The sequence below is a fragment of the Mobula hypostoma genome, chromosome 8 (assembly GCF_963921235.1).
Source record: "Mobula hypostoma chromosome 8, sMobHyp1.1, whole genome shotgun sequence".
In the NCBI taxonomy this organism is placed as follows: Eukaryota; Metazoa; Chordata; class Chondrichthyes; order Myliobatiformes; family Myliobatidae; genus Mobula; species Mobula hypostoma.
Genome location: NC_086104.1, coordinates 63,647,372 through 63,667,708, shown reverse-complemented (window position 1 = coordinate 63,667,708; position 20,337 = coordinate 63,647,372). Strand labels below are relative to the sequence as shown.

Here is a 20,337-nt window from a genome sequence, read left to right as displayed (position 1 = left end):
GAGGCTACCCAGATGGAATACAAGGTGTTGTTCCTCCAAACTGAGTGTGGCCTCATCGGACAATAGAGGAGGACACGGATTGACATATCAGCACAGGAATGGGAAGTGGAATTAAAATATGTGGCTAGTGGGATATCCTACTTCTTCCGGCAGATGGAGCATAGCTGTTCAGCCAAACAGTTTCCCAATCTACGTTGGGTCTCACCGATATACAGGAGGCCACACTGCATGAAGTGTCACCTCACCTGGAAGGACTGTTTGGGGCCCTGAATGGTGGTGAGAGGGAGGTGTAGGGGCAGGTGTAACACTTGTTCTGCTTGCAAGGATAAGTGCCAGGAGGGTGATCAGTGGGAGGGATGAATGGACAAGGGAGTCGCATAGGGAGCAAAGTCTGCAGAAAGCAGAAAGACTGGAGCATTTCCTACAAATTAATATTTATGTTGAACATCAGACTGCTCTTCTTTCTCATAGGGTGAGACATATTACCACTGGCGACTAAAATGCTTCACATTATTGATTTGAATTGAAATGAGTTGACTTTATTTCTTACATCCTTCACGTACATGAGGAGGAAATATCTTTACCTTACATCTCCATCTAAATGTACTACTACAACATTGACTCAGGCCTAGGGGGCCGGCGTCGGGCATGATGACGGACTCTCCACTTCTCCCTCATCAGTATATTCAGTTCATCTACATTACCGTGCTACTGTCTTCTAGGAGCGTGTTGACCATAGTCTTGGGAGGGCGCCCAGGGTTCATCCTCCCATGCTTGGGCTCCCATATGATGACTAGGCTGGCAGGTAGCTCGGGGTGGCGTAGACAGCCCTGTTAGTTGCAGTCTTCCCGCCTCGATTTTAGTGGTGAGCATCAGTAGGTCGTCATACAGCTTGACGTTGGTCATGCGCTGTTGCCAACTCACATCAAGAGCCATCCAGAGCATTCGTGTATAGCAACCATCTAGAGACTTTCGCATAGTCTTGGTGAGTGTCCACGTCTTGCATCCGTACATGAGAATGGACTCTATGACTGCTATGAAAATCCTCTTTTTAAGCTATCTGGTCAGGTTCGACTTCCAGATTTCCTTCATGTTGTTCATAGCCCACCACGCCAGCGCCTTCTGTACCTTTATGTCCTTCTCCGAACTCATGGAAGGTTAGTGCACAAAGACTCGAGATAATGAGTATATCAAAGTTAACTTTGGTTAACTAACAGAAATCAGAAAGACAAATGGGCCGTTTCAGGTTGGCAAAATGTAATCAATGCAATGCCAAATTGTTCAGTTCTGGGTCTTCAGCTATTTAACATCAATGAAAGAACCATATTGTCGTGAGCATTTGGTCTATGATGACAGACAAGAGAAGCTAGTTTAGCTCAACTTCTGGTTTTATTGCAATAAGCACAAAAAACAAACCAGGAGGTATGACCAGAAAACAGAACCACTTAGTCTCATACAGACGACGGAGGTGATTATCACGCACCCGGTTACAGTCAGGACCACCCACAAACACAAGCGAATAACTGTATAACCCAAGTTAAAATGTAACATTAAATGAACTTGAACATCCCACAATATTCCCATCAACGCATTTTAAACCAGAACAATAAATAGCACTGGCCAGTAGGAATACTGGGGTGGGCTGTCAACCATGCCCCCAGACAGGCACACTGCCCCCACCTGAGGGGTCAGCTGTCCCAGGCAACCCCAGAATCCACAGCAAGTCCAAAAGTCCCAGTGGCGGTCGACACCATCGCCTGGACACTGTGGAGTATCTGTGGCCCTCCCCCAAGGGAGGAACTGTTGGGTGAGGCAAGAGGCAGGGTACCCAGAATGTTACTTCCTTCCTTCCTTCAGCCTCGCCGGTTCGGTGGCAGCCAAGGGCTGATACCGTACCAGCCGGTCCTTCTGCCGCTCAGGCATTCGCACCTGGTGTACGACATCGGAGATGTGGTCAAGCACCTCTCCCAGCCTCTTCCAGCACCTTCCAAGCTTGGGGGATAGTCCCTTCTCCTGAGTGGAGCAGTAGACTATACCTGGGCTCCCCCCATCTACTGCTACATTGGTACCCTAGATTGACGGCCTGGCCCCTTCTGGGATGCGCAAGTATGAACATCTCCATGCCTGCCTGTATCCAGGCCAACAGAAGCATTCACACAGCTTGCCCAATGTCTTTGCAACCCCGAAATGCCCACCCCCGCCAGCCCGCGCACCGATCGTAGCACCGTAGTGAGAATCCCCCAGGGAACTACCAGCTGCAGGAGATGCCTGACGCCACCCAAACGTCAACCTGCTGGAGGGTCTCCAGCGTGTCCCACTGAGAGTATAGGGCTTTGGTCTCTCGATCCAGGGCAGAGACCTCTGCCACGCGCAACCATCCCCTCACCCAGGCCATCTCACTGCTGGTGGGGAGGTCCACCTTGCCACTGGCTACCACCTGAAGCGCCGCCACCATCGCACGTCCCTGGCTCCGCTGTGATGCGCTGGGCCACCGCGGGGTGCGCTGCAGTACAGCGTGCCGCTGTGAGACCAGTGGTGTTTGTTGCCTGCCTGCCTGGTCCACTTTCTGGAGCTGCCCTGCCAGAGAGCCAAGGCTTCAGTGCAGAGGTAGCATGTTGCCCCCGGCATATCCACACAGGCCCACCAGCACGACAGCAGGTCCAGACCAATAATGCAGAACACCCAGATGTCGGCGAGCCACACCTCGTGCTCCAATGTGTGAACAGCCACCTCTCCCCTCTCATCACCACACAGCCAAATGGGCCGCTGTCATTGTCCACCCAGGCAGGATGGCAGGATAATGTTAGGCAGGACAATGTTGGGGAGGACACTGGGATGATAGTGATGGCTGACACCATGTCCACCAACACACAGCATCTGATGTCCTCCACCACGCAATCCACCTCTAAGCCTTGCTCTTCACCCAAATGGCCTACCCAGAGAGGCGACAATGGAGGGATTCTGATGGAGGCCTCAGGCAGCACTGTCTGCTTGGCACCTCCCGATGGCTGTGCTGGGCTGTGACATGTCGCTGGTGTGGAGCAGTCCCGGGCAACACGGCCTGCCTCGCCACAGCGGTAGCAGCGATCACTCTGTGGCATGATCTGTCTCAAGGGCTCCTCCTCTGTCTTGATGACACTAGACACTAGGTGGAAGGCTAAAATTGCTTCGGCCCTCTCCACCTCGGCCAGTGACGATGGTGATGTCAGGCGAATATGCTGCTGAAGGCACTCTGACATCATGCAAAGGCATGGAGGGCAAGCTCTTTGTGGGCCGTAGGAAAGAACTGGGGTTAGCCATGCTGGGCACAGTGGCAGAGATCTGCTGTTAATGCCCCCAGGCTTTCGCCCACATGGCACTGTCTGCTGCCCAGTTCTTCCCTCATTACTTACTCTGATGACCTCTGCTCAAGATGCCGCTACAGCATTGCTATGAGGGCCCTGCATTCGCGCTGCACAGCTGGTGTTAGGTTGAGGAGGGCCCGCAGCACCAGGACAAGGTGCGTCACAGTCTTGGTGGGGCTCCACCCATCGTGCCATGTGGCATTTGACTTGCGCCAGGAAAGGCTTCAGGAAGCTGGTACCACTGCATCTGGGGAGCTTCAGGGTGGACCTTGTGGTGTTAATTGCTGAGCCTCATCGTTCTTCCTCTTACCCCGGCGGCACTGGCAACGCCTGCCACGTTGCCCATCCTCCCATGGCTGCAGTGTTTTGGTTCCTTGGTGCAGACCACAAGTGAGGCAGGTGATGCGCTCTGCTGTGTCCCCTGGGATGGGGAGCCTGGGTACATTTGCTCCGTCAGGCTTCCCTGGAACGGTACGATGCTGAGTCCCAAGGGCCTCCATCCGTGTCAGTGTCCCGTCTTCGAGAGCCCACCCCAGGATGCAGAAAAGGGCATACTGCTCGGTCCCTCAACTTATTTCCCGGGTCTTAAGGCACTCCATCTGACGTTATAGCTCTTCAATCTCACTGTCAATTTCTAATTACACTCCTGACACCAATGACAGAGGAGAGAGGCTCGTTTAGCTCAGCTGCTGGTTTTATTATACGCAGCACAAAAACAGACTGGGCACTGTGACCTGGGGAGAGAAATGCTCCGTCTCATTCAGATGGGGGAGGTGATCATCACTCTACCCCGGTTACAGTCAGTGTGACCCGTAAACACAGGCGAATAACTCTAAAACCTCAGCTAAAATTAACAATAAATGAACTTGAACATCCCACCATTATCCCACAAACACATTTTAAAACAAGAACAACAAATAACAAGGACCACTAGGAATGCTGGTGTGGGTTGTTGACCATGTCCCCAGAATGCCACGATATGTTTGAATATTAATTGCATATTAATATACGCTATTCATTCAAAGATGTGTGCAAAACCAAGTTGAGAAGAGGACACAAGATTCTACCTAAAGACAAAATGAGTGGGTCAATCTTTCACTGCTTCAGTATAATGTAGAAAAATACAAGGTTATAGATTTGGGTACGAAAAATAGAAATACAGAATGTGATTTAAATGGCCTGAGCCTATCGAATATGGGATAGAGAGTAAAATATCATTTGACTTTCAACTATGACAATACTGGATTTTGATGAGGCTTTCCAGGATCACTGCATGCAGTTTACATTTCCTTATGTAAAGAAAATATACTTGATTTTGTGGCAGTGCGGAGGAGGTTTACTAGATTAATTCCAGGTGTGAAGATATTATCATAAGAATCTGTAACAATTAGAGTCTGTAGCTTCTTGAGATTCGAAGAGTGAGAGGTGATCTTACTGAAACATAAAAGATCGTGAAAAGGTTTGACAGGGATGGAGGCTAAGAGAATGTGTCCCTCTTTCTCCAGATTCAACGGGTACCCATGGGCACCCACATCGGCCCCAGCTATGCCTTCTATTCATTGGCTACATGGAACAGTAAGCTCCTAGCCTCCCCGGGTAATGCTTCCCTAATCTTTCTGCACTACATTGATGGCTGCATTAGTGCTGCTCCATTTGCCGATACTGAGCTCGTCAATTTCATCAACTTTGCCTTAAACTTCCACCCTGCCCTTAAATTCACTTGATTCACTATCATTTCTGATAGTCTCTCCCCTTGTTCTCCATCTCTGGAGACAAACTGTCTACCAATATATTTTATATATCTAGTGATTCCCATGGTTATCTTGACTATACCACTTCCCACCTTGTCTCCTGTAAAAATGCTATTCCCTTTTTTCAATTCCTTCATCTCCACCACATCTGTTCCCAGGATGAGACTTTCTCTTCCAGTACATTAGAGATGTTCTCCTTCTTCAGACAAGGGAGTTTCCTTCCTTCACCATTGATGCTGCTCTTACCGAAATCCTCTCCATTTCCTTCGGCAGTAGAATGAATTACACTTGTTTACATATTTCAAAGGTACCAGGAAGTAAATTTACAATCAATTTTCAATTTTGTTCATTAAACATGTATTACATTATTCACATTTATAATCTACACATTGACAGCAAAAAATGGCTACCTCGTGTAGCTTGTCTTGCCACTTCATTTTTATTTCTGGCGCTAGTTTTTCTGACCTCTCAATCTAAAAGAAATTTGGCAATAAGGAAATATAATGAAATTAATTAAATGCAAATACAGATGGGGAAATGAAGAAAAAAATCATTTCCTCCAGATTCCTTGTATAAAAATTATATCAACATTTTTGATGATACAAGCACAATAACCATTAAATATCAAGTCATCTCATGACACAAGTGAGATATACAATCAATGGCCACTTTATTAATTACCTCCTATAGCCCATCCACTTCAAGGTTCAACATGTTATGCATACAAAGATGTTCTTCTACACACCATTGTTGTAGTGCATGGTTATTTAAGTTACTGTCACCTTCCTATCACCTTGAACTATTCTGCTCATTCCCCTCTGACCTCTCTCATTAATAAGACATTTTCACCTACTGAACTGCCGTTCACTGGATGCATTTGTTTCTGGCACCATTCTTTGTAAATTTTAGAAACTGTTGTGCATGAAATCCAAGGAGATCATCAGTTTCTGAGATACTCAAACCACAGTGTTTGGCACCAACAATAATTTCACAGCCAAAGTCACTTATATCACATTTCTTCCCCATTCTGATGTTTGGTCTGAACAACAACTGAACCTCTTCACCATGTGTGCAGCTTTTACGCATGGAGTTGCTGCCACATGCTTGGCTATTTGCTTTAGTGAGCAGGTGTACAGGTGTACCTAACAAAGTGGCCACTGAGTGTATGCAGTATACCCAATTGAACAAAGACTGGGTCAAATTACGGCTGGAGTTCTCCATTCACTTTTGGACACCAAAATCAAGGGATGTTGCCTTTGGAATGAGCGCAATATAAATATGTCAGGTTTTTAAATATTATATTGCAAAGACATGTGACTTTGCTTGGCTGAAGCTTGCAAAATGAATTAGAACAAAGAAACAGCAAAAACAATTAAAGGTTTTAAATATCCAAATATTATTTCAAATAAAAAAGCATGCAATCAATAAAAGGATTTGTTACTACCTTACATTTCAGTTGTCGATTAGGTTGTGTATTCCCATTAAAGTCACAAGATTGTGTTCAAGGCCTACGATTGAGACTGAAGCACATAAACCATCTGGGCTATCATTCCACTACAGATCTGTGGAAGCATTCAGAAGTATTGTATTTGAGATCTTAAACCAAGATCCCATCTGCTTTCTTTGGCAGATATAAACTTTGGCAGTGTTTAAAGAAGTGTTCTCTGTATATTAGAATAGTACAGCACAGGAACAGGCCCTTCAGCCCACAGTGGCATGCCGACAATAATGCTAAAGGAAAATAACCCCCATCAAGTTGCACCCTGTCTCTATCCCTCTTTTCCTTGCATGTTTGTGTGTCTATCTAAATATGTCTTAAACATTACTATCATATCTGCTTCCCATGTCAGCACGCTACCACTCTCTGTAAAACATCTCATCCTGTATATTTTCTTTAAACTTCCGCCTCTCATCTTAAAGCTACACTCTCTAGTATTTGACATTTCCAACCTGAAAATGGCTCAATTATCTGTACCTATCGTAAATTTTATGAATTTCTGTAAGGTCTCAGTCTTGTAAATGGCGAGAAAATTTACTGAACGATTATAGATAGATAGATAGATATACTTTATTGATCCTGAGGGAAATTGGGTTTCGTTACAGCTGCACCAACCAAGAATAGAGCATAAATATAGCAATACAAAAACCACAAACAATCAAACAACAAAATGCAAACTGTGCCAGATGGGACTAAGTCCAGGACCAGCCTATTGGCTCAGGGTGTCTGACCCTCCACGGGAGGAGCTGCAAAGTTCGATGGCCACGGCAGGAACAACCTCCCATGATGCCCAGTGTTGTATCTCGGTGGAATATGGCCGGAGTGCAACAGCAAAAAGTTCAATATCCGATCTACAAACACGTTCCTCGATCGTAATATGACCAGGATTGCACCATCCATTGTTAACCAGAACAGTAAGCCCCCACCTTCTTTACGCTTACCGCTCTCAGTGCACTTCACGCTGTATACATTCACTCAGTATACATTCACTCTGTAGCTACTACCAGGTAGCTGAATGGAACCCTTTGTGGTCTTTTGCTACTGTAGCCTATCCACTGCAAGGTTTGACATGTTTTACACTCAGAGATGCTCTTCTTACTCTACCACAAAACTCTTAAATGTTTACAATCCACAACTTTTCCCCCAACTAGTCCATGGATACATCTTGAGGCACTCCAGAGATTACTCCCCAAAGCCACTATCATTCAACAGGATTCCTTGGTGTTACTTTCCTTCCTCTCACAGCTTTTAACCCCAAAGCTTTCTCAAATTGCTTAAAATGTTTACAAAACACAAATAGTGTCCCATCTCTTAAAGGTTTTGTACTCACAATATCTCCTAATGATTTTTTCAAATCCTTAGCTGGATTGTATTGATATCAGAAACAGGTCCACATTCAAAACTCAACAAACCTTTACACTCTTCCTTCCTTCTTTAATTTAAATCTAGTCTATTGCCTTCATCACCACAACAATCTTCAATCAGCTGCTTATTTTTCCATTTCCAAGAAATGTGCCACTCACCTTCCACCAGTCAACTCCTATCACCCAATACCATCTCCCTTTCACTACTTCCATCTTCTCTGTCTCTTCCTGCCATCTCTACTCCATCCCCTTCCTGCCTAACAGCAACTCCCAACAGCAGGTTCAGCTCTTTGCTCCAAAACTCTAATCAGGACTCCAGGGTCCTACTGGAATATTCCTCCTCTCAGCTAAACCTCTTGACCATGAGTTGCTGCCACACGATTGACTGATTAGATATTTGCACTAAAGACCAGGTGTACCTAATAAAGTGGCCAGAGAGTGGAGATTGATGATTATGGGTGGCTCAGAAGGGAAGAGGGGAGAAGAAGAATGCAGTTAGAGGAGTAGATTGGAGAGTCTGTGGAGGTGATAGAGTGACTGAGATGGCACCGTAAATTCCGGTGTATGAGCTGAGAATTTGGCCCTAAATTTTGGTCTAAAATTAGGGGGTTGGCTTATACAGAGGGTACCAACTTTGGAAAAACAAATACATGGAAGACCGGTCGTATTTATTGGCTGCTTTTGAGTCAAATACAAATGAAAATACAAACGCTTATGAAATCTACACAAAAGAAAAGATCTACAAAACATTCTGTTTCTCAATTTACTTGTACACACTATTGTCGTCAAACATTCAGAGCTTGAAACTCCCACACTCTTCATTATCTGACTCTCCGAAAATCGCGTCCCATTCTTCAGCAGTCACCATATCATCGTAAGGATTGTCAATTTCTGCTTCAACATCGTCATATGCAGCTTTACTGGCTGCCAAATCTCCATCGTCTTCTTTCCAAAGCAAATGATCTTCAGTGTCATTCAAAGCATTGCTGATGCTGCACTTCTTGAAGGCCTTCACAATGCACTCGGCCTTCATTTCCTCCCACGATTGCACTACCACTCGCAAACTGTAGCTAGAGATGCGGCCCTCATATTTCCTGCTGGAGTGAATGACTGATTTCCAGACATCATCCATTCGTTCCACTGTCGACGCACGAATTCTTTGAATGGTCTGTTTAAACTCACATCTAGTGGCTGGAGCACGGACGTCGAACCACCGGGGATGACTGTAATGTCCATATTTTCAGCTTTCAGTGCTGCTTTTGTCTCACCTGACAAGTGCACTTTGAACATGTCCCAGACAAGTAGCGACTTTTCCTTCCTGAAACCTTCAGAACGTCGATGCCACACCTCTTTAACCTACTTCAAGCAACCCGCTTCATCCATCCAGCTGCATTCTTGAACGTAAACAACAACACCCCACGGGAATTTTTCTTTCTTTGGGAATGTTTTCCTCTTAAAAATCACCATCGGTGGTAGTTTGGTCCCATCAGCCATACACGTTAACACGACAGTAAAATGTTGCTTTTCGTGTTCAGTTGTTTTGACAAGGACTGTTTTCTCCCCCTTCTGATTGAAGCAGTTGCCAGCAAAATCAAAGAACATTAGTGTCTTGTCCATGTTACCAACCAGTGAGAGCAGGTAAGAATGTGCCTATTGATGCTTGATTTCAAATGATTGGAAGGCCGTAATCTTAATCTGAAGGTCGCTCAGCAACTTCTGAGCAATCTTTAACACAAAATAATCTGCAGATGCTGTAGTCAAAGGAACACTCACAATGCGCTGGAGGAACTCAGCAGGTCAGTCAGCATCAGTTGAAAAGATTAGTCGACGTTTTGGGCCAAAACCCTTCGTCAGGACTGAAGGAAGAACTTTGGGGAGGGTTTGAAGAATGCTGGTAGTTGAAAAAAACAGTAATTTTAAAGACAAAGGGATGAGGGAGGGGAAGCAGGGAGGTGATTGGCAGGAGAACAATGCGAAGTAGTAGAAGGAGGTGGAACTATGAGGGAGGTGATGTAAAATAGGGATAGAAGAAGGGAGGGGGAGGGAAATACCGGAAGTTGGAGAATTCTATGTTCATGCCAAGGGACTGGAGACTACCTAGACGGATGCAATAGATGACCCCAACAAGTCCACTGACACTTCTCTCCCCTGTCTTGATGTCTCGGTCTCCATCTCTGGACATAGACTGTCCACTGACATCTTCTACAAGCCCACTGACTCTCATAACTACCTCGACAATACCTCTTCCCACCTCGCCACATGCAAAAATGCCATTCCCTATTCCCAGTTCCTCCATCTCCGCCGCATCTGCTCCCAGGATGAGACTTTCCATTCCAGGACATCTCAAATGTCCTTTCTTTAAGGATGGTGGTCTCCCTTCTACCATCATCAATGATGCCCTCACCCGCATCTCCTCCATTTCCCGCACTTCGGCCCTCACCCCATCCTCCCGCCACCACAACAGGGACAAAATTCCCCTCGTCCTCACCTACCACCCCACCAGCCTCCGGATCCAGCACATTATCCTCCGCAACTTCTGCCACCTTCAACAGGACCTCACCACTAAGCACATCTTTCCCTCTCCACTTTCTGCAGGGATCGGTCCCTCCCCACGGATCTCCCATCCGGCACTTATCCCTGTAAGCGTAAGTGCTACACCTGTCCCTACACCTCCTCTGTTGCCACCATTCAGGGCCCCAAACAGTCCTTCCAGGTGAGGCAACACTTCACTTGCGAATCTGTTGGGGTCATCTATTGCATCCGGTGCGGCCTCCTCTACATCGGTGAAACCCGACGCAGATTGCTGGACCGCTTTGTCAAGCACCTCCGCTCCGTCCGGCACAACAGACAGGATCTCCTGGTAGCCACCCATTTCAACTCTGCTTCCCATTTCCATTCAGATATGTTCATACATGGCCTCCTCTACTGCCATGATGAGGCTAAACTCAGGTTGGAGGAGCAACACCTCATATACCGTCTAGGTAGTCCCCAGCCCCTTGGCATGAACATAGAATTCTCCAACTTCCGGTAATTCCCTCCCCCTCCCTTCCTCTATCCCTATTTTACATCACCTCCCTCATAGTTCCACCTCCTTCTACTACTTCGCATTGTTCTCCTGCCAATCACCTCCCTGATTCCCCTCCCCCATCCCTTTGTCTTTAAAATTACTGTTTTTTTCAACTACCAGCATTCTTCAAACCCTCCCCAAAGTTCTTCCTTCAGTCCTCACGAAGGTTTTCGGCCCGAAACGTCGACTAATCTTTTCAACTGATGCTGACTAAACTGATGAGTTCCTCCAGCGCATTGTGAGTGTTCCTCTGAGCAATCTTTGTTTTTTGTCTGAATACAAGATCATGTCTATTCATAAATCGGGTGCACCAACTTCATGTAGCTTTGAAATTTTCGCTGACCTCACGCTGTTTTTCCACCCATTTCAATGCTTGAACTCGAATCATTTTTCTGGTAACAATGTATCCTGGTGATGTATGCTGGTGATTCACCCACTCTAAAACTTTTTCTTCCAGTTCTGGCCACTAGCATGTTTTCCCGCGGTTTGCACATTTCGTCTTTGGCATTTCCCTCAGTGTGTCCTCTGACTTTCTCCACTCTCTCACTTGTTTCTTGTTTACACTAAACTCCTTAGCAGCTGCAGAATTATTCGTTCCTTTAGCAAAATCAACAACCTTTAGCTTGAAGCCAGCATCATATTGCATTCGTTTTAACCTTTTGTACATGGTGGTCACAAACTCAATACTGAGTACACGTACTGATCCCGCCACCCCGTGTTATGTTTTAACGAGATTACGATGGGCGCTAAATGTTTTCACAGGGGTTACATTTCAGAAGATTCTTTACCATTGGGAACCTATTACAAAACTTCCCTCCCTGATCCAAAACCTCTACAAAAGGGGTCGGCTTATACAAAGGTAACATGAAAAGTCACTTTTTTTAACCTTGAAAATGGGGGGGTCGGCTTATACTCCAGAATTTACAGTATGTTGCCTCCCAAGTGCCAGGTCAGGGATGTCTCGTGTCCAGGACACAGTATACGAAATAAGGCAGATGATCTTGTAGCACAGTTAGAGATTGGCAGGGATGACATTCTGGGGATCACAGACTCAAGGCTGAAAGACGATTGTACTTGGGAGCTTAATATCAAAGAATATACAATCTATCAAAAGGAAAGACAGGTTGGCATTGGAGAAGGACTGGCTGTGCTGGTAAAAATGAAATCAAATCTTTAGAAAGAGGTGACACAGGATCGGAATATGCAGAATCCTTGTGGGTAAAGTTAAGAAACTGCAAGGGTAAGATGGCAAAAGAGGGAGGCCTCCCAACAGTAGCCAGGATATGGTCTAAAAATTACAGAGAGAAATAGAAATAGCATGTCAAAAAGGAAATGTTACATTAGTCATGAGGGATTTCAATATCCAGATAGATTTGGAAAATCAAGTTGATGCTGGATCCCAAGAGAGAGAATTTGTAGAATGCCTCCGAGATGGCTTTTTGGTGCAGCTTTGGTTGAGCTCACTAGGGGATCAGCTATTCTTGATTGAATATTGTGTAATTAACCCAATACGATCCGGGAGCTTATGTTAAAGGAACCCTTAGATAACAATGATCATAACATGATACAAATCTCCCTGCAATTTGACAGGAAGAAGCTAAAGTTAGATCTATCGGTACTACAGCAGAGTAAAGGGAATTACAGAGGCATGGGAGAGGAGCTGGCAAATTTGATTGAAAGGGGCTATAAGCAAAGATGACAGCAGAGCAGCAATGGCAGGAGTTTCTAGGAGCAATTCAGAAGATGCAGGATAAGATACATCCCAAAGAAGAGAAAATATTCTAAAGGCCCGACTAAGCCTGACAAAGAAAGTCAAAGCCAACATATAGCAAGAGAGAGGGCATAAAATAGAGCATATATTTATGGGAAGTGAGAGGACTGGGGAACTTTTTAAAATCAACAGAAGGCAGCTAAAAAAAGGGAAAAAGAGAGGAAAAGATGAAATATAAAGGTAAGCTAGACAATATCAAAAATGATACCAAAAGATTTTTCAGATATGTAAAGAGTAAAACAGAGGCAGGAGTAGATTTTAGACCACTGGAAGATAATACTGGAGAGATAGTAACGGGGGACAAGGTAATGATGGACAAACTGAATAAGTATTTTGCCTCAGTCTTAACTGTGGCGGACACTAGTAGTAAGCCAGAAATTTGAGTGTGTCAGGGGACAGATGTGAGTGCAGTTGCTACGACTAGGGAGGTGGAAACGGAAAGATCTGAAGTAAATAAGTCACCTGGACCTGATGCACTACACCCCAGGGTTCCAAAAGAGGTGGTTGAAAAGATTATGAAGGAATTAGTAATGATCTTTCAAGACTCAAAAGATTCTGGCATGGTTCCAGAGGACTGGAAAATTGCAAATGGTACTCCACTCTTCAAGAAGGGAGAGAGACAGAAGAAAGGGAATTATTGGGCAGTTCGCCTGACCTCAGTGGTTGCGAAGGTGTTGGAGTCGATTGTTAATGATGTGGTTTTGGGGTACTTGGAGGCACATGACAAAATAGGCCAAAGTCAACATGGATTCCTTAAAGGAAAACTGTGCCTGACAAATTTGTTGGAATTTTTGAAGAAATAACAAGCAGGATAGACAAAGGTAAAACTTGTGTACTCAGATTTTCAAAAGGCTGTTGACAAGATGCTGCACATGAGGCTGCTAAACAAGATAAGAGCCCAGGGTATTACAAGAAAAATACTAGCATGGATAGATCATTGGCTGAATGAAATGAGGCAAAGAGTGGGAATAAAGGGAATCCTTTCAGATTGGCTACTGGTGACTGGTAGATTTCCACAGGGGTCTGTGTTGGGACCACTTCTTTTTACGTTGTATGTCAATAATTTGGCTGATGAAATTGATAGCTTTGTTGCCAGGTTTGTGGACAATATGAAGGTAGGTGAAGGGGCAGGTAATGCTGAGGAAGCAGAGAGGCTGCAGAAGGAATTAAATAGATGAGGAGAATGGGCAAAGAGATGGCAGATGGAATACAATGTTGGAAAGTGCATAGTATGCACTTTGGTAGAAGGAATAAAAGCAAAGTATTTTCTAAATGGGGAGAAAATTCAAAAATCCAAGGTGCTAAGGTATTTGGAAGTCCTCATGCAGGATTCCCTAAAGATTAATTTAAATTGGCATGAGGAAAGTGAATGCAAGGTTATCATTTATTTCAAGAGGACTCAAATATAAAAGCAAGGATGGAATACTGAGGCTGTATAAGGCACATGTGAGGCCTCATTTGGAGTATTATGAGCTGTTCTGAGTCCCTTATTTAAGTACGGATGTAATGAGATTGGATAGGGTTCAGAGGAGGTTCACAAGAATGATTCCAGGAATGAATGGCTTGTGAAACGAGAAGAAATTGAAGGCATGGGCCTATACTCGCTGGAATTTAGAAAAATGAGAGTAGATCTCATTGAAACCTATTGAATGCAGAAAGGCCAGGATAGCGTGGATGTGAAGAGGATGTATCCTTTGTGGGGCAGTGGGGGGGGGGGGAGTCGAGGACCAGAGAGCACAGCTTCAGAGTACAAAGACGTCCAATTAGAACCAAGATGAGGAAGGATTTCTTTATCCAGAGGGTGCTAAACCTGTGGAATTCATTGCCATGGGCAGCTATAGAGGCTGGCTCACTGGGTGTATGCAAGGTGGAGGTTGGTAGGTTCTTGATTAGTCAGGGCATAAAGGGTTATGGGGAGAAGGCAGGAGACTGGGGTTGAGAGAGAAATGGATCAACCATGATGAAATGGCAGAGAAGAGTCGATGGCCCAAATGGCCTAATTCTGCTCTAGGTCTAATGGTCTTATATTAAAGTTGTAAGCATACATAGGAAAGTTAAACAAGCAAAAAAAACCACACTAGGAATATAACAGTTTGACACCCTCATGTATCATTTGCCAAAGTTCAAGAGAAAACTATCTAAGTTTGCCCAACCCCTCCTTAAAGTTGATACTCTCTAATACAGGAATCATCCAGATGTTCGTATAATGCAGTAACCAGAATTATATAAAGAATATTCCAAGTGCTGCCTCCCCAAATTTTTATATAGTTGCAACGTGACTTCTCAGCTTTCATGCTTGACACCTTCTCATCCTCTCTCCTTCTGTTGCTGCTTTCCAGGAACTGTAGATTTTCACCCCAATGCTCCTGAGTCCTTCCATTTACATTTTTTTCAACTTTTTTATTTAGAGATGCAGCTTGGAACAGGCCCTAATGAGTTGCTCCACCCATTAACCCATAAAACCATAAGACATAAGAGCAGAATTAGGCCATACAGCCCAACGTGTCTGCTCCAATATTCTATAATGTCTGATCCCGGTTCCCACTGAACCTCTTACACACGTCTTCTCGCCATATCCTTTGATGCCCTGGCCAATCAGGAAACTATCAACTTCCACTTTAAATATACCCATGGGCCTGGCCTCCACCACAGTCTGTAGCAGAGCATTCCAGAGATTTACGACTCTCTGGCTAAAAAAAAATTCTTCTTAGCTCTGTTCTAAAAGGTCGCCCCTCAGTTTTGAGGCCATACCTTTTAGTTCTGGATACCCCCACCACAGGAAACATCCTCTCCACATCCACCATATAGCTTTCAGTGAGATCAAAATGCAGTTTTCTGAATTCCAGTGAGCACAGGCCCAAACTGCCAAATACCCATCACATGTTAACCCTTTCATTCCTGGAATCATCCTCGTGTACCACCTCTGGATTCTCTCCAATGACAACACATCCTTTCTGAGATACAGGACCCAAAACTGTTGATAATACTCCAAGTGCGGCCTGACCAGTGTCTTATAAAGCCTTAGTATTATCTCCTTGTTTTTATATTCTATTCCCCTTGAAATAAATGCCAATATTGAATTTGCCTTCTTTACCACAGACTCAACCTGTAAATTAACCTCCTGGGAGTCTGTACGAGGACTGCTAAGTCCCTCTGCACCCCTGATGTTTGAATTTTCTCCCTATTTATATAATAGTCTGCACTATTGTTCCTTTTACCAAAATACATTTCACAACACGGTATTCCATCTGCCACTTTATTTGTCCATTCTTCCAATTTGTCTAAGTCCTGCTGCAATCACATTGCTTCCTCAGCACTACCTATCCCTCCACCTATCTTCGTATCATCCGCACGCTTTGTCACAAAGCCATCAATACCATTCTCTAAATCATTGACAAACAATGTGAAAAGTAACGGCCCCAATACTGACCCCTGAGAAACGCCACTAGCCACTGGCAGCCAAACAGAAAAGGACTCTTTACTCACACTCACTGCCTCCTGCCAGTCAGCCATTCCTCTATCTAGGTCAGTAGCTTTCCTGTAACGCCTTGGGATTTTATCTTGTTAAGCAGCCTGATGTGAGTCACCTTATTAAGTACCTTCTGAAAATCCAAGTAACTGACATCCACTGCCTCCTCTTTGACCATCCAGCTTATTACTTCCTTGAAGAACTCTAACAGATTTGTCAGCCAAGATTTCGATTTACAGAAGCTATGCTGACTTTGACATTTTATCATCAGTCTCCAAATACTCCAAAACCTCATCCTTAATAATAGACTCCAACACCTTCCCAACCATTGAGGTTAGGCTAACTAGCATACAACTTCCTTTCTTTTGCCTTCCTCCCTTCTTAAAGAGTGGAGTGGCATTTGCAATCTTCCAGTCCTCTGAGACCATGCCAGAATCAAGTGATTCTCGAAAGATCATGACCAATGCATCTGTTATCTCTTCAGAAACCTCCCTCAGGACTCTGGGATGTAGTCCATCTGGTCCAGAAGATTTATCCACCTTAAGACCATTGAGTATGCATAGGACTTTTTCCTTTGTAATAGCAATGGCACTCACTCCTGCTCCCTGACCCTCACAGAACACTGCTAGTGTCTTCCACAGTGAAGACAGATGCAAAGTACTCATTAAGTTCATCTGCCATTTCTTTGTGCCCCATTATTACCTCACCAGCATCATTTTCCAGTGGCCCAATATCAACTCTCACCTCCCTTTCACTTTATATATAACTGGAAAAAAACTTTTGGTATCCTGCTTTATATTGTTGGCTAGTTTGCCCTCATATTTTGTCTTTTCCCTTCTTATGGCTTTTCTGGTTGCCTTTTGTTGGATTTTAAAAGCTTCTCAATCATCCAACTTCCAACTCACTTTTGCTACCTTATATGCCCTTTCCTTGGCTTTTATGTAGTCCTTAACTTCCCTTGTTAGTTACGGTTACCTACCTCTACTTGTTCTTCTTTGGGACATATCTATCTTGCACCTTGTGAACCATTCCCAGAAACTTCAGCTATCTCTGCTCTGCCATCATCCCCGCCAGTATCCTCCTCCAATCCACCTGCGCAAGTTCCTCTTTCATGTCTCTGTAATTCCCTTTATTCCATTGTGATACTGATACATAAACCCACCTATTTATCCAGAGCCTAAATACAGGGATATTCCATAACTGGCTACCATCTGGATGAAAATGTTCAAGGTAAATTTATTAACAAAATACATCTACTGTATATCACCATATATAACTCTGATATTCAATGTCTTATGGGCATTTACAGTAAATACAAAGAAACAACAAAACATGCCAAATAATAATAACAAATAGGCAATAAATATCAAGCCGATGAAATAAAGTATCCCTGAAAGTGAGCCCATAGGTTGTGGGAACAGTTCAGTGAGGGGGCCAGGTGAAGTTGAGTGAAGTTATCCCCTTTTGTTCATGAGCCCAACTGTTCCTGAACCTGGTGATGTGTGTCCTGAGACTCCTGTACCTTCTTCCTGATGGCAGCAGCAAGAAGAGAGCATGGCGTGGATCGTGGAGGCCCATGATGATGGATGCTGCTTTCTTGTGACAGCGTTTCATCTACGTATGCTCAATAGTGGGGAGGGCTTTATCTATGATCGATTGGGCTGTATCCACTACCTTTTTGTCAGCTTTTCTGTTCAAGGGCATTGATGTTGCGATTCTAGCTTGTGACGCAACCAGTTAATATACGCTCCACTACACTTCTACAGAAGTTTGTCAAAGTTTTAGGCACCATGCCAAATCTTTGCAAACTCCTAAGGAAGTAGAGGTGCTGTCACGCTTCTTCGCAGATGCACTTATGTGCTGGGCCCAGGACAGGTCTTCCGAAAAAATAACACCAAGGAACTTAAAGCTGCTGACTCTCCCCACTTCTGATCCTGCAATGAGGACTGGCTCATGGACCTCTGGTTTCCCCCTCCTGAAGTCAATAATCACCTCCTTGTTCTTGCTGACATTAAGTGAAAACTGTCCTCAAGTTCATATTGAAATGTGTCATTTTGCCTTTAGAATACTTTTCTTTAAAATGTATCCATCCTGTTCCTTACAAAGTGCTCCCAGAAACTCCAACCGTTGCTGCACTGCCGTCATCCCATCCAGTGAGCCCTTCCAATCAACCTCAGCCAGTTCCTTTCTCAAGCCTCTGTAATTCCCTTTACCTCACTTTAATACTGATATATCTGACTTCATCTTCTCCCTTTCAAATTACAGGGTTCCTTTACCTTAAGCTTCCTAATCAAACCTGGTTATTACACAACACCCAATCCAAGATAGCTGATCCCCTAGTGGGCTCAATCACAAGGTGCTCCAGAAAACCATCTTGTAAGTATTTTACAAATTCTCTCTCTTACGATCCAGCACCTACCAGATTTTCCCAGTCTCCCTGCATATTGAAATACCCCATGACTATCGGAACATTGCCCTCTTGATATGCCTTTTCCATCTCATGTTGTAATTTGTCGCCCACATCCTGGCTACTGTTCAGTGGCCTGTATAAAACTCCCATCAGGGTTTTTTACCTTTGCAGTTTCTTCACTCTACCCACAAGGATTCTACATATTCCAATCCTATGTCACCTCTTTCTTAAGATTTGATTTCATTTTTACCAACAGAGCTCCCCAGCCCCTCTGCCTACCTGCCTGTCCATTTGATACACTGTGTATTCTGGGATGTTAAGCTCCCAACTATAATCTTCTTTCAGCCACGTCTCAGTGACGCCCACAATGTCATATCTGCCAATCTCTAATTGCGCTACAAGATCATCTACCTTATTCTGTATACTGTGTGGATTCTAATATAACACCTTCAGTCCTTTATTCAGCAGCCATTTGCCATATCCATCTGCCTGTGCTTCCTGACAGTCTCACCACACACTGCCTCTGTTTGTACACAAACTGGCCCATTCTCAACCCTATCACTCCGCTTTCCATCCCCCTGACAAATTAGTTTTGAACCCTCCCCAACAGCTCTAGCAAACCTGTCCACAAGGACATTGGTCCCCTTCAGGTTCAGATGTAACCCATCCCTTTTGTACAGGTCATACCTGCCCCTTGCACCAGTTCCTCCGCCATGCATTCATCTGCCAAATCATCCTATTCTGACCCTCAATGGCGTGTGTAACAAGGCAGCAACCTAGAGATTACGACTCTAGAGGTCCAATCACAAACAAGAGAAAATCTGAAGATGCTGGAAGTCCAAGCAACATGAACAAAATGCTGGAGGAACTCAGCAGGCCAGGCAGCATCTATAGAAAGAGAATAGTTGACATTTCAGTCCGAGATCTTTCATCGAGATGGAGAGAAAAATGTTGTTTAGCAAGATGTTAGATTCCATTACCAAGGAGGAGGTTTCAGGGTACTTGAAGACACCTGATAAAACAGGCTGAAGTCAGCCTGGTTTTCATCAGGGGAAATCTTGCCTGACAAATCTATTGGAATTCTTTGAGGAAATAACAAGCAGGATAGACAAAGGAGAGTCAGTGGATGCTGTTTACATGGATTTGTAGAAGGCTTTTGACAAAGTGCCACACAAGAGCTGCTAAACAAGATAAGTGCCAGTGGCTTTAAAGGAAAGATACTAGCATGAAAAGAAGCCTAGCAAACTTGCAAAAGGCAGAGAGTGGGAATAAAGGGGGCTTTTTCTGGTTGGCTGTCAGTGGTGAATAGTGTTCTGCAAGGATCACTCTTGGGTCCACTACTTTTCACATTATATGTGAGTAATCTGGATGACAAAATTAATGGCCTTGTAGTCAAGTTTGTAAATGATACAAAATAGGTAAAGGGACAGGTAGTGTGCAAACAGGGTATCTGCAGAAAGACTTGGACAGATTAGAACGAGCAAAGAAGTGGCAGATGGTCATTCACTTTGGCAGAAGGAATGAAGGCATAGACTATTGTTTAAATGGAGAGCAGATTCAGAAATCGGAGGTTCAAGAGACTTGTGAGTCCTAGGACAGGATTCCCTAATGGTTAAATCGCTGGTTGAGTGATTGATGGCTCAAGCATGTACTCACTGGGGTT

General features: G+C 44.4%; 1 protein-coding gene across 6 annotated transcripts in view; it reads right to left on the bottom strand.

The window, feature by feature from the left end:
- The window catches only part of si:zfos-1056e6.1 (uncharacterized protein LOC107988029 homolog), a 127,250-nt gene that overhangs the window by 23,083 nt on the left and 83,830 nt on the right, over window positions 1–20,337 (bottom strand). For 5 of the 6 annotated variants that reach the window (XM_063055990.1, XM_063055989.1, XM_063055988.1 and 2 more), the window contains one exon: window positions 5,506–5,568. The exons of the other annotated variant lie outside the window; for it this stretch is intronic. In XM_063055990.1, coding sequence (XP_062912060.1) covers window positions 5,506–5,568 — 63 coding nt within the window. The remainder of the gene's footprint in view (window positions 1–5,505; window positions 5,569–20,337) is intronic. 6 annotated transcript variants of the gene reach the window in all.